A 13,022-nucleotide genomic window follows, 5' to 3' on the forward strand; every position below is an offset into this window, starting at 1 on the left:
GGAAACATTTGTCCCATAGGTTTGTTCTCTCTTAGGTGCAAGAGCTATCCATTTGTAAATAATCCATGTTTCTTGAAGAAACTCATTTGATCTCTCTGAGTCTAGTGTCTGGCTTATCTTTTTCAAGGTATCTGGATAAGCAGATTTCATAACTGATTTTGATATGGATTTACTGAGCCCTTGTATGTATCTGTTGTCCAAGGATGGGTCTTGCTAACTTTGGAATTTTTTTTAGTGACAGATTTAATCTATGATGTTGAACCCAGTAATGTTAAGCCTTGGATTCTCACAGTCTTTACAATCATTTGATTCTTCCTTGTAGCTAAGTTGTCTAAATTAATTTGTAATGATCTAAATCATTGCCTGAGGTTTAGGTATATAGGCTATCAAGGTAAGAGAACTTGATAGAGCATCTAGTCCAGAGTCCTTAGCCTGGAGTACATGAAAATTTCAAAATATCTATTTGATAAATATTTTATTTCAATATAATTAACCTGGAGTACATGAAATTTTCAAAATATGTATTTGATATATATTTTATTTCAATATAATTAGTTTCCCTTATAATTCTATGTATTCAAAATACCCCCAAAATTATAAAAAAAATAATTCTATGTATTCAATTTTATGCATTAAAAATAACAATAGCACCAGCCCTGGAGTCAAGAGTACCTGAGTTCTAGTCCGGCCTCAGACACTTAATAATGACCTAGCTGTGTGGCCTTGGGCAAGCCACTGAACCCCATTGCCTTGCAACCCCCCCCCAAAAAATAAAAATAACAATAACGATATTATTCTGAGATAATGTTTTACTGGATTGCTTATCCATCTTTGTCTTCTTGGGAGCCATGACTGGAAAGTTTTAAAGATTTAAGGCATTTGTAGATTTACTGACGTGGGAGGCCTCCTTTAGGGCAGATGACCCACTTTGATTAGGAAGAACGTGACACACACAAACACAAAAGTTAAAAACACCACCTAGACCATTCTCATTAAAGGTCAAAAAACTCCTCTATTTTCAGCGGGTTCAGTAATAGAGATGACGTTCAAACCTTGGCTCATATTCTTACCCTTTATATCCATGCTCATTTCCTTAAGGATATTTCAAAAAAGGTGAGAGAATCAAGGTGAGAGTTCGTAGATGGCAGTAGTCAATCTATCACATGTGTAAAACTTAAAGTTTTATCTATTCAGCTTGTGACTCATGGTAAGATAAAGACATCTCACTGGAATCTGTAGTGGTTATGGAATCGACTCTTTTAATTGGCTTGTTTTTGTTTGTGGTTGTAAGATATTTCAAAACTCCTGGATGCTGTTTCAGATTGTGGGAGCCTTCCATTTTAGCCTTTTACAGTCCTCAAATTGTATGACAAATTTATGGGGGAAAAAAAAGATAGGGCAGAATTTATTCCTCAGGTCTCTGTGATATGTCAAAAGTAACTCTCTCTCTTCTCTTACCCAGCCAGCAGATATGGAAAGGGATGCATTGTTTGTAGATCCCAATGTTTAGAGCTCATTAGTCTACTGGGATGGATTTGATTTTCAACAAAAGTCTATAGCAGAGCTTCTAGTGATGGACAGTGATAAGTCACTTCCAACTTTCCCTTCTAAATCTATGTTCTGATGGGTCATTCCTTTCCCTACCCCCACTAGTGGCTAGAGACAGATGATGAGTGGGTGACCTCTCAATTGCCTTCATCTCTACAGAGGGCTGAGGGCTTAGAATTGATGGAGAAAATTGGGGCCTTTCCAAGATTCATGTAGTTGATCTGAGAGGCATTCCCTGTTGACTTGCTGCTTCAGCAGTCAAGGACAGCCATGAACTAGGCAGAAGATCACAGGTGGAACAAAAAAGTCTTAATGGATTTCTTTCCTGGAGGCTTGGGATGACAAACCACAACAGTGCTTGCTAAGCCTCTCCCCTCCCCCCAAGAAATAAAGCCATAATATTTTTTTTTTTCATTTTGACAAATGCCTGCTATCTTCACAATGTGTGGGTTAGGCAGAGTTTGACATCATTCTCATGACATCCTCTGAATCTGACCTCAGTTCTCTGGGCAGACAAAGCTTCTTGCTTAATTTGAAACTAGCTGGGCCAAGGATGATGTCATGTAATTTTGAAAGACTTGAGTTCCTGGAGTACTACCAGGAAAAAAAATATATTCCTTGAATTCAGCTAGCCCTCAGGTCTCCTGCAGATGAAATATTCACAGAATGAGCTAGGGTGGTCCTGGGAGCCAATGGATCTTGGTCCTGCCCTCACCATTGTGGAACAGTTCCAAGATCCCAGCAGGTCAAGGGTGCCTCTCTTCTCACTGGACCGGATAGATCTGAGAGTTATTCAATCTCAGCATCCTCCTCTTCTTATTTTGAAAGCTCCTTGGTTTTGTTGGTGAAGATACTTCCTTCACCAGCAGAGATCAGAGCCCTTCCACCACTTGGTGTCATGACATGAGAAAATTGCGTAATGAATTTGAAGGCAGAGGATGTGAATCATGCCTACTTCTATCAGATGCTTCCTAGTGGACCCTGGACAACACACTTCAGTTCTGCCATAATCCACTTCCCCATTTGTTAAATAGGAATATTGATAGCACCTCCCTTACAAGGTTGTTGGAAGAATCAAATGAGATGATATTTGTACAATTCTTTGCAAAGTATTATATAAATATTAGCTATTAGTATTATCTCTCTGAATCTCAATTTTCTTCTCTTTGATATAAAGAGATTCATTTAAGGACCTTCAAAGTCCCTTTTAGCTCTAAAGCTATGATCCATGGCTTTCTTCCCCAAAATGGTGGCCATTCTATGATGAATCTCTCCAAACTCTGCTAATCTAGTTTCTCAGATGATGGAGTCTGTTTTTCAGCCCATGGTTAAGAGTTTTCTGACTTGGCAGGTTTTCCGTTAGCATAGCCTTTGAGGACCTCTGACCAAGTTAAGATATTGGATTTGGTCTTTGTTATAGGCTCTTTACATTCAGGGATTTATGACTCATTTTGAAGACCCAGGCTCAGCTTAGTCACGAGTACAAGACAAAGATGGTGGATAGATAATTGTTTTTTAGACAAGGATACTCCTGCACTGAACTGGGGTGGGGGGACTGGGACATGGGGAGAGACAAATATTTTCTCTCTTATGAGTTCTCATGAGTGATATTTTTAAAATATTATTTACTTAGGAACAAAACTTACCCAGGTGAATTATGCATCTAGTAAAGATCTAAAGAAGCTAGAGACACTGGAAAAAGGAAGAAAGGACATCCTTTATGAGGGATGTTTTAGGAATTGAACCTTCTTCCATTGAATTCCTAGATAAGAACCTCAGAAAGCCATGAGATCTCTGGTTCTGGGATCCTGTCACTGTGGCATTCATCACTTAAGTGATGCCATGTCCTGGAGGCTATTTAGGCAAGCACTGCCTTTGCCACTTAGGCAAGCACTGTATGTGCCAAGAAGAGCTTTTAGGAATGGATACAGGTGCCAACAGCCAATCCTAGTATGGGCATAGAGGCATCATAGCTAGAGAGAGAAACAGAGAGAGAGGAGGAAAAAGGTTTAAATCTTGATTTATTTCTATCAATTAAGAGAGAAAGAATGATTTGTGGATAGGCATCTTATCTCAGAACCAGGAAGTTCTGGGCTTCAACCCTACCTCAACCACATCCTGGCTGTGTCACTTCTTCTTGCCCCAAGAAACTTTCCAGGACCATGAGTTGCAAAGATGTTGATGCACTTTGTCCTTATCTGGGAGTGCCTTATTTCAATGGAATCACAGGGCTAGGCTCTGTCTTTTACAGATAGAAATATGAAGGGAAATCTTCCTTTTGGTTGGTAGCCATGGGTGTTTCCTCCCCAGAGAGACTGGGACAAGGCACTCCTCATTACATTGCTTCTTGTCAGCCTCAAAGACATCTTGGATGCCCTACAATGAGAAGACTTTGGGGATTTCTTATTTTAGAAGCCATGGTCAGCATTTGAATGAAGAGTTAGTGAGAGTGAGTGAGGCTAGAGAAATAGAGCAAAGAGGAATTTGTTTCAGGGAGATCCCAGCATTTAAAATTGTCTTTTGTAGTCATTAAGTGTACATTTCATGTTTGCCAGGGTAAAGAGAAAAAGCATTTTGTCTAAAAACCTTGACCCCTAAGTGTAGCCATTCAGGGCTATGTAGATAAAACATAGTCAAAACAGAGATAACCTTGGCTACGATCCTGTCTTCATTCATGATGTCACCAACATTAGTAGAAGCTGTAGAGACACACAATTCCTACTAGTGGCAAACCACCACCAACTTGGGCAAATGTGGGCATGGCTTATTAAGGTAGGACTATTGTCAGTACACTTCCATCTGACTCTGCTTCAGTCCCAGTGTGAGCAGAATTTTTCTCCTTTGATAATTCATTGCTTAGTCTCAAAGACTTCATGTCTTTTCAGTATCACAAAGTGAGTTGAACAGTGGGGCTCGCCATGGAGGACGAAGTCACTATGAGTCTTTATCTCTTAATCCAGTCATCATTTGAACTCTTTTGTGACTGGTAGTGAGAGATTTAGAATTTGCCAATTCAGTTTTGGGAGGTAATTTAGATCCAGGTCATAATGAGCCTAGGATTGGGGTGGTGGTGAAGATGACATAAGGACCAGACATTTAGAAACAAAAAAAATGGGAACCTGAAGGAATCTAGTCATCAGCCACTTGTCAACCACTCATCATTTGATAACCCAAAGCCAGGAAGCTGAGATCCATCCCCACAGCACTTTCTCCCAAAGCTGGTTTCATCACCTGGGTGACCACATGAGCCAAGTTGTCATGGTCAGTATGGTAGACAGGATCAATGGATCTCAGACACTTGAGTTTAATATAACAGAAGTATCTCTGTTTCCCCTCTTTTCAGAGAGGTTCAAGAGTAGCGGTACATCCCGGCAGTGTCATATTTGGACACTCCTTTATTCCCTTTTTCCCTACAAAGTCTCCAAAGAAAAAACAGACCTCTTAAGCAGAATTAGTTCATGATTGTACCTTTAAGCATGTTGGGGGAAGATTGTCATTAAATATAAAATCCTTATCAAAATATGTATTTTGAGTCTTGCTGGAAAGGTTCCTGTAACCATTTATTAGAATCTAAACCATCCTGTGAATAGAGGAGGATTTTAATTTCCATTTTACCTGCTGGTAGACGTGAGAGGTGGTTCTTTCTAATAAGAACTCACCAAACAAAGGGTTTTAAGACTACTTCACAGGGAATTGAACAATACTAAATAACATATTGTCTCAAGACCCTACTTTGGCTTGTTGAGAAGGTTTTACGAAAATGAAGGGTTTCTTTTTATGTAAAGCAGGAAAGGCGCCATTTACCCTATAATATTTAACCACCCATCTCCTCCTCTTTAGATTACAATTACAGAGCCCAGATTGCAAGTTGTGAGATTTGTTTTCTTTCTGATTGCTGTTTGTGGCCCCTTAGTGAACTCCACTGGCAACTCTGTGGATATCTTTGAGCAGAGCCTTGGGCTGTGATGGTGTTCAACCCCACCAAAAGTGACCCCTTTGTCACTCACTCCCCTCGGCCTGGTATTCTGGTCTTCTACAGACTCTGCTTTGGAGTATTCACATAGGGTGCAGAAATTTGTCCTTTTCCTTCCTACTTTCAAGGACACTCCCACTAGCCTTGCTGGATTAGAGAAATGACGTGGTTTCCCCAAATTATTCTTTTGCCAGATCTCCCATCTGTTATTTTGTAGATTCCTAATTTCTTTACAGAAAAGGAAAAAGAAAACAAGAGCATGGTAGGCAACTCAGTATATTGTAAGATGTTTATTTTCATTCATCCAGTTCAATAAAACACATAGCTCACATATTAGCTTGGGAGTATGTTTAGATTTTGTTAGCATTCAATCTATATACTCTTTTGCTGACCTAAGTGAATAAAAATAAACAGCTTGTGACATATAAAGTTACAGATTTGAGTTTTGTTTTGGCGGACATAGCAAGCTGGGATAAAAATACAGTGTGAAACGACTGTGAATTCCATGGCCGGTTTGATTTCCTGGATTCCATTTGACTAATGAGCTAATCGATAATTTTGCTGAGCTCTACTTCCATTCCACTGGCTAAGCATGGGATATGATGGGGCATGATAGAGGTTGGAGAACTTGATTGGGGTGAGAAAATGGTAGGATATAGTGGGAAGGAGAGAGGAGGGTTTCCTTTTGTGAAAGTAAATGGAGTGACATGAAATTGAACCAACAGTCAAATTCCATTTCTTCCCAGTCAAGCAAAGGGATGAATCTCGGGTTAGCGTACAAAGCTATAAGCTTATTGTACTTTCCATAGCTTCTCTGTTCTTGGGTTTCGAGAACATACTGTTCTCTTGCACTTTTGAATATGCATTCAAGGCTGTGTGCTCAGTTGCTGTTGAATCTCTAATGATGCACGTTTGAATTTGCCATTGCCGTTTTTGCAGATAACAGCCCGCCGACAATGGAAGCATATTTATGATGAATTGGGGGGTAATCCAGGGAGCACGAGTGCAGCTACGTGTACACGCAGACATTATGAAAGGTAAGAAGACACTTATTCTCAATCCTGGTTTAATTAAAAGCATGTTACTTTGGAGACACTTGGTCAAGGAAAAGAGAGGAGATCAGGGGATTTTTAGAAAGATAGGGAAAATATCTCTCTGTCACCTTAATGAACCTTCACTCTGTGATGAAAATCTGAACTGATATTTTGAGGGATCCAGATGCTCAAAGAAGATGCTTTGGTTTGTGTTTAGGTGGTGGTCACGTCCCTATTTTCACAGGTATTGGTACCCAACAGGGCTGGGGTGCCCTCTCATCATAGAGGGACCTTCAGCTTTAGAAAAATGTAGCTGTGACTCTTTATTCCCAGCTCACTGAGGGGAGTCCAAGGAGAGACTACCCCCACATGGTCTGGAAAGTCAACATTTCTTTAGCCCTTGTACAATCTCCATGGTTTTTCTTCTTTCGGTTGATGTTTTTATCTACAAAGACGTATTTGACATATGAAATCCATTCTTTGCCGTTCTGTTTTTACAAGCTTCATTTTCTGTCGTGGAGGCTATGACAGCCAAACAAGATGTAGCTTTACCAGTTTAGCCTCGAGTGAGGATGTACTCCTGCCGGCTTTTCCATCAGGGCAATACCTTGCTTAGTCATGTCAAGAAGGAACCGTTAACAGAGTCACCACTTGTCCTTGCTTCATGCTTCGATTCCCAAAGCTAAATGGTGGTTTGTTTGGGTCGTGCTCTGCCATGTTTACGGGGGATCCACCTGGAAGAGCTCCTGGCATCCAATTGTGAAATCTGGACCTCACTTCTTTTATTAATGACCAATAATGGCCCAGATTCTGGCCGGAGCAGTAAGCTGAATAAATAGAGAGTTCACTAGTTTGTGGTGAAGAGAGACAGCTCATTCATACATCTGCTAATGGTTCTTCTCTGATGTAATAGTCGCCATTCCAGTTTTTCCTACAAAGAATGGCCATAGTTGCCTCTCCTGGGGCCTGGGTAAGAAAGACATATAAACGGAGTGATGCATCAAGGACTGCCCTGGCAACCATTTGCAGAAATAGAAAAGGAAAGAATGTGGTTGGGATTGTGTTTGGGTTTGTCAGTTTGTTTTTACTTGTATTGTAGTTCCGTCATGGAATATCAAACTACCGCTAAGATTTTAAGGTCAGAGGGGAAATTAGAAGTATTCTAAGTCCTCCCCCATATTGTGCAGGTGAAGACATAGGGGCTAAAGGGAGTCAGGTGGGGCTCTGTATGATGTGTGTATGTGTGTGTATGTATATAAAATGATCTGTCACATTACAAAACTGGATGCTCTTGATTCCAAGGTGGTCCGTCTTCTTTCTGTTATTCACACAATATGCTTTCAATTTGGATATATCAAAAATATTTAAGGCACAATAAATATCTCTAGAGAGAAGAGGCAGCAAGGTATAACAGAGAGAATGTGGGACGTGGAGTCAGGAAGAGTTGGGTTCAAATCTACCCTTCAACTTCTATTGGCCATGTAGTTTAATGAATCATTTTGCATCTTGGGAACATTAGTAGGTTCTTAATAAATGCTTGTTGTCTGACTCACCCTCATTTTCTTCTGTAAAATGGGGTGGTCATGCCTATAGCATATCTTATAGCATGGTTGAGAGACTCCAAAAATGTATTTAAACACTAGATAAGTTTTAGAGAATATCTAAATAGCATTGTTGTTGTTACTATTAGCTAGGAGGCACAGTGGCGAGAGCGCTAGGCATGGAATCAGAAAGACTCATCTTCCTGAGTTCAAATCAGTCCTCAACTACTTCCTAGCTCTATGACCCTGGACAAGTCACTTCACCCTGTTTGCCTCAGTTTTCTCATTTGTAAAATGAGCTGGAGAAGGAAGTAGCGCAACCATTCCAGTATCTTAGCCAAGAAAGCTTCAAATGTGGTCATGGAGAGTTGAGCACAACTGAAATGACCAAATAGCAACAAAAATTATTATCATTCCTTGTTCAGACACTTACAGTGAATGGAGTTGGGTCTAATTGTAGCCCTCTCTAAATATCTTTTGTCTCCATGAATGTGGAGATTTCTAGGAAAAGGGTTTTTTTTTTAATTTATGCTATTAGTTTCCCCAGAGTCCAGTTTTTCTTTTTAAATTGGCAGCATATTGAAACCTTACTATATTAGAAATGTTTCATTTTAACATATAATCCCTTATTTTGACTTTTTAAATTCTTAATAACAACTCTTTATATCTTTCGCAGAAGTCAAAACTCCCCTTCTCTACAATTTTCATCTTTGTAATAAGAGTGTGGAAGAGTGTATAAGAGAGTACTGGGAGGACCCATGTTCAAGTCTTGACTGTGTGCACCTGGGCAAGTCACCTACCCTTTGAATTCTAGGCACTGATCTGTAACTTTAAATCATCAAGGAGTGCCCAATCAGCATGACTAGAGAAAATTTCCTCCCTGAAAGTTCCCTGTGACAATGGAATCTTAAATCTGGTTCCCTCCCCAAATAGTAAAAAAATGGCCATTTTTTTTTTTTAGCCCTTTGAGGTTTACAGAGAACTTCCCCTAAGAAGTAGATTGAGTTAGAATTTTCAGGAGTGGTCTATGGATGAGATAGCCAAGGCTCCTGGAGGATAAATGTCTTGCCCAGGATATGCACCTAACTTCAGAGGTGGCACCATTTCTACTGAACTGTTCTGCCTCGACTATGGTTCTAATGCTACCATTAAATCTGAGAATGGCATTGAATCCATTATTGTGTATTCTTGTCTGAGCCAGGTCAGTCCCAACTATCTTCATGCCTCAGTTCTACCTTCAAGAAGCTTCTCTTCTATTCTACAAGACCCTACATTTCCCATCTGTGTGTTACAGGGGGAAATTCCCCCAAAGTATGATGCTCAGATTCTTCTGAGACCATCTCTAAGACCATTCCAACACCCTCTGTTCCTCAACTCCTCGGACATAAGCATTGAAAATTCAGGGAGTCCGAGTCACATTTGGAGAAACAAATTTAAGCTTAGTCCAAATTCAGTCAAATTTGCTATTCAGGTAGAAGTAGCAATAGTGTAGAAGGCTGTACATATCAGCACCTTTGTAGATAATGTTTACTTCCCACCAAATGTCTCCTGAAAATGGCAGATGCCCCAAGGTCTTTTCTCATTCAAGTCTCATTGTGCAATCTCAATGAGGAAACTTATGATTTAAGCAATTTAAGGGAAATGATTATGAATGAAGGAGCAGTTTTGGGAAGGGAGGAAGTCTAGTTATTGCATGAAAGATCTCATGTGATAAAAGAGGTCAAAGGGATGAGACCTGAGGATTAGCTCCATCCCATGGGGCTGCAAGATCCCTTAACCATGGTGAGGGCTTTCATTGGAGGTGCATAAAGTCAGAAGCTGAACCCCACCAGGAAGTAGCCCCCTGGCTCCCCAGGGGCTTATTAACATGAAAAGAACAAGGATGTCTTGTTTCAGACCTCGCTGTATTCCCATTGACTTTCATATAAATAATAATAATGTTTGTCCTTCATTTTCAAAAAAAAACCATGACATCATGGAGGTGATGCCATGACAAGCACGTGAATTGGATTTGAGTATATGGGGGGTGGGGCTGTGCTTAGTCACCAACCCCACTTTCTCTTCCAGAGTCATCTGATCCAGCGGCCAGATATGAATCAGGATGACTTGGAGATGGCCCTGGATACCAGGCAGTCAGGGTTAGGTGACTTGCTCAAGGTCACAACAGCTAGTTAAGAGGCTGGATTCGAACTCCCATCCTCCCAACTCCAAGGGCAGTGCTCTATCTTCTGCGCCCCCTAGCAGCCCCCTTTCATATAAAAGGTACTTAAGGGGGCAACTAGGTGGTATAGTGGATAGGGCACCAGCCCTGGAGTCAGGAGGACCTGAGTTCAAATCTGGCCTCAGACACTTAATAATGACCTAGCTGTGTGACCTTGGGCAAGCCACTTAACCCCATTGCCTTAAATAAATAAAAAATGTAAATAAATAGATAAAAGGTGCTTAATAAATCTCCCTAATTTGAATACACACACACACACACACACACACACACACACACACACACACACATCCAGACTCTTAAGCCAATTGCCTGGTCTACTGTGATTGAAGAGCAATTTCAATATCATGTATTCTTCCAGTGTTAATAATATATGATAATAATGATGATGATGATGATGATGATGATATAACATTTACTATAACAATGAAAAGACTGCAGTATTCCAAACAGCTCATGGATGATCATCTTTGGAAACTTAGAACTCATCTCCTAAACTCATTTGTTTGTAGGCAAAATGTTATTTTTTTCCTGGCATTTTCCACCATGACAGTAGCAGCTGGCTTTTATTTTTACCCAACATCCACTTTTCTTTTTAGGAAGAGGAGGAAGAAGAGTGATTTACTGTACATTCCCCTCTGATTCATTTTTTAGGTCATGTGTTTCATGTTCCAGTAAATGCTTTTGTCTTCCAATCGGGGAAAAAAAATGTAGCTGATATCTCAGTAAGTGTTACTTGTACAGCATATGAGTTGGGCTACTTTGAGTTTATTAATGAGCAGAGTAATGAAAGCACTGGTTATTGAATAGAATCAATGGATGTTTTTATTTACGGCAAGCAGGACTCGCCACCATGCCAATGGCTGCATTGTTGTTGCTGAGGTCTGATTGGCCTAAATCTGCCTCTGATTGGTTTAAATCGAATAGGTCCGAGCACTTCATAAAAATGGCTTTGTCAGCCTAGTTTTGCTTCCAAACCTATTCATCTCTGTCAGTTTTTAATATTAGTACCAGGTTCTTGGCTATAGTCCATTAGTACTGTACTTAATTGCTCATGTTACAGATGATTACCAATATAAAAAGCATTCATGTTTTCCCATCAAGAGACTGTTGCTATGTAGATGGCTCAAACTCAACGCAGCTTCAGAAGCATAATAATAATGATAATAATAAAAAAGATAATAATAGTTAATATTTACATAGTGCTTACTAGGTTCTAGGCAGTATCCCAGTTGCTTTACAGTTTGATCCTCACAATCTTGAGAGGGAATTCTATTGTTATCCCTATTTTACAGATGTGGAAACTGAGGCAGGGGTTTGACTTGGATACAGTCACGCAAGGAGTGTCTGAGGTTGAATTTGAACCCAGATTTCTCTCCACTGAGCCAAGTGGCTTCCCTGAGCCTAGTTATTTTAGACATCTCTTGCTCCAAATTCTAGAATTGCATTGGGTGTTGGTGGAAAGAAATATCGTTATTGGCAGTTGAATTGAAGAGCTTCATGTTTTGCCCTCTATGGGCCGCCACCCACTTCTTTGTTTCTTCCATCCTTCTGTTTTGCTCTGGGATCTTTCTTCTATCAATAGCAAAGCCAATGGACCATGGCTTCTTTTGGGTGGAACACTCTCTTCGTTTGTTTTTGAGGATGGTAATGCAGCTTAAACAGCTCTGCTTACACATGCCGGTTTCTTTTCTCTTTTTAAAAAAAAAAGGAAAAGAAGAAAACCTTCACACAAAATACCAGATTACTGGTTTTAATTTTCCCGAATAAATTACATGGTCTCTCTCTGTGGAGTGCATGAAGTTGTTATTAGGGATTTGAAAAGGAGCTTTAAGACAAAAGTTCCTTAGGATGTGCTTTTCCGAGTATTCAGAAACTCAAAATCATAAACAAATGTTTTGGGGTGGGGGGAGAGGCTGAGGAAAATGGGCCATGGGGCCTCTTCCTGTTGAACAGACCAAGTTCATGGGGGCATAGATCCAGAACTGGAAGATATCGCAAAAGGCATTGAGCCTGAATTCCTCATTTTACAGATAAGGAAACTGAGACCTGAGGAAGTAAAAGTGACTTAATATCATAGGAACATAGATTTAGAGCTCGAAGGACATTAGGGACCTCAAGCCCTACCCCTTTAATTTTACAGATGAGGGTAACTAAGGCTAAATGACTTTTGTAGACACATAGCTAATTGATTAATGTCCGAGATGAGAGTTGAACTGTTGCTCTGCACTTGCTCCTGGGGAATGTTCCATTGGTTCAACGCCATGCCAAGAAATCAGGAAGGTCATCTCCCCCTGAGGAATAGAGGGGGGGTCTGTACCTGCACCAGGGGTACTTAGGTTCATCAACTGAATGACATCCAGCTAGGACAGCCTTCTGACATGGAAGTGCAGGGCAGGGTGGGGCAGGCTACATATTTTGAGTAAGATAAAAAAATATGCCCCTGTGTCAATACTAAAAATACCCCAGATTCCAAGGCAGCTTTACAAATCATATGGACATGGGCCAAGGAAAACCAAGGTGATCTATGACTCTGTTCTTTGTCAGTTGAGATGGAAATCTGGTCTCTTCTTGTACATTTCTGCCACCCTAGAGGCTGCAAAGTTGGTGGATCAGAAGGTCACTGAATCATGGAGTTTTAGAGTTGAAAGGGATCTTGGAGATCGTCTAATCTGACCTCCTACTCAAGAGGAATCTCATCTCTA

General features: G+C 40.3%; 1 protein-coding gene across 2 annotated transcripts in view; it reads left to right on the forward strand.

The window, feature by feature from the left end:
• Window positions 1-13,022, forward strand: part of ARID5B (AT-rich interaction domain 5B) — a 206,354-nt gene that overhangs the window by 169,609 nt on the left and 23,723 nt on the right. For both annotated transcript variants that reach the window (XM_074232334.1, XM_074232335.1), the window contains one exon: window positions 6,461-6,558. In XM_074232334.1, the coding sequence (XP_074088435.1) occupies window positions 6,461-6,558 (98 nt within the window). The remainder of the gene's footprint in view (window positions 1-6,460; window positions 6,559-13,022) is intronic.

The sequence above is a fragment of the Macrotis lagotis genome, chromosome 4 (genome assembly GCF_037893015.1).
Source record: "Macrotis lagotis isolate mMagLag1 chromosome 4, bilby.v1.9.chrom.fasta, whole genome shotgun sequence".
In the NCBI taxonomy this organism is placed as follows: Eukaryota; Metazoa; Chordata; class Mammalia; order Peramelemorphia; family Peramelidae; genus Macrotis; species Macrotis lagotis.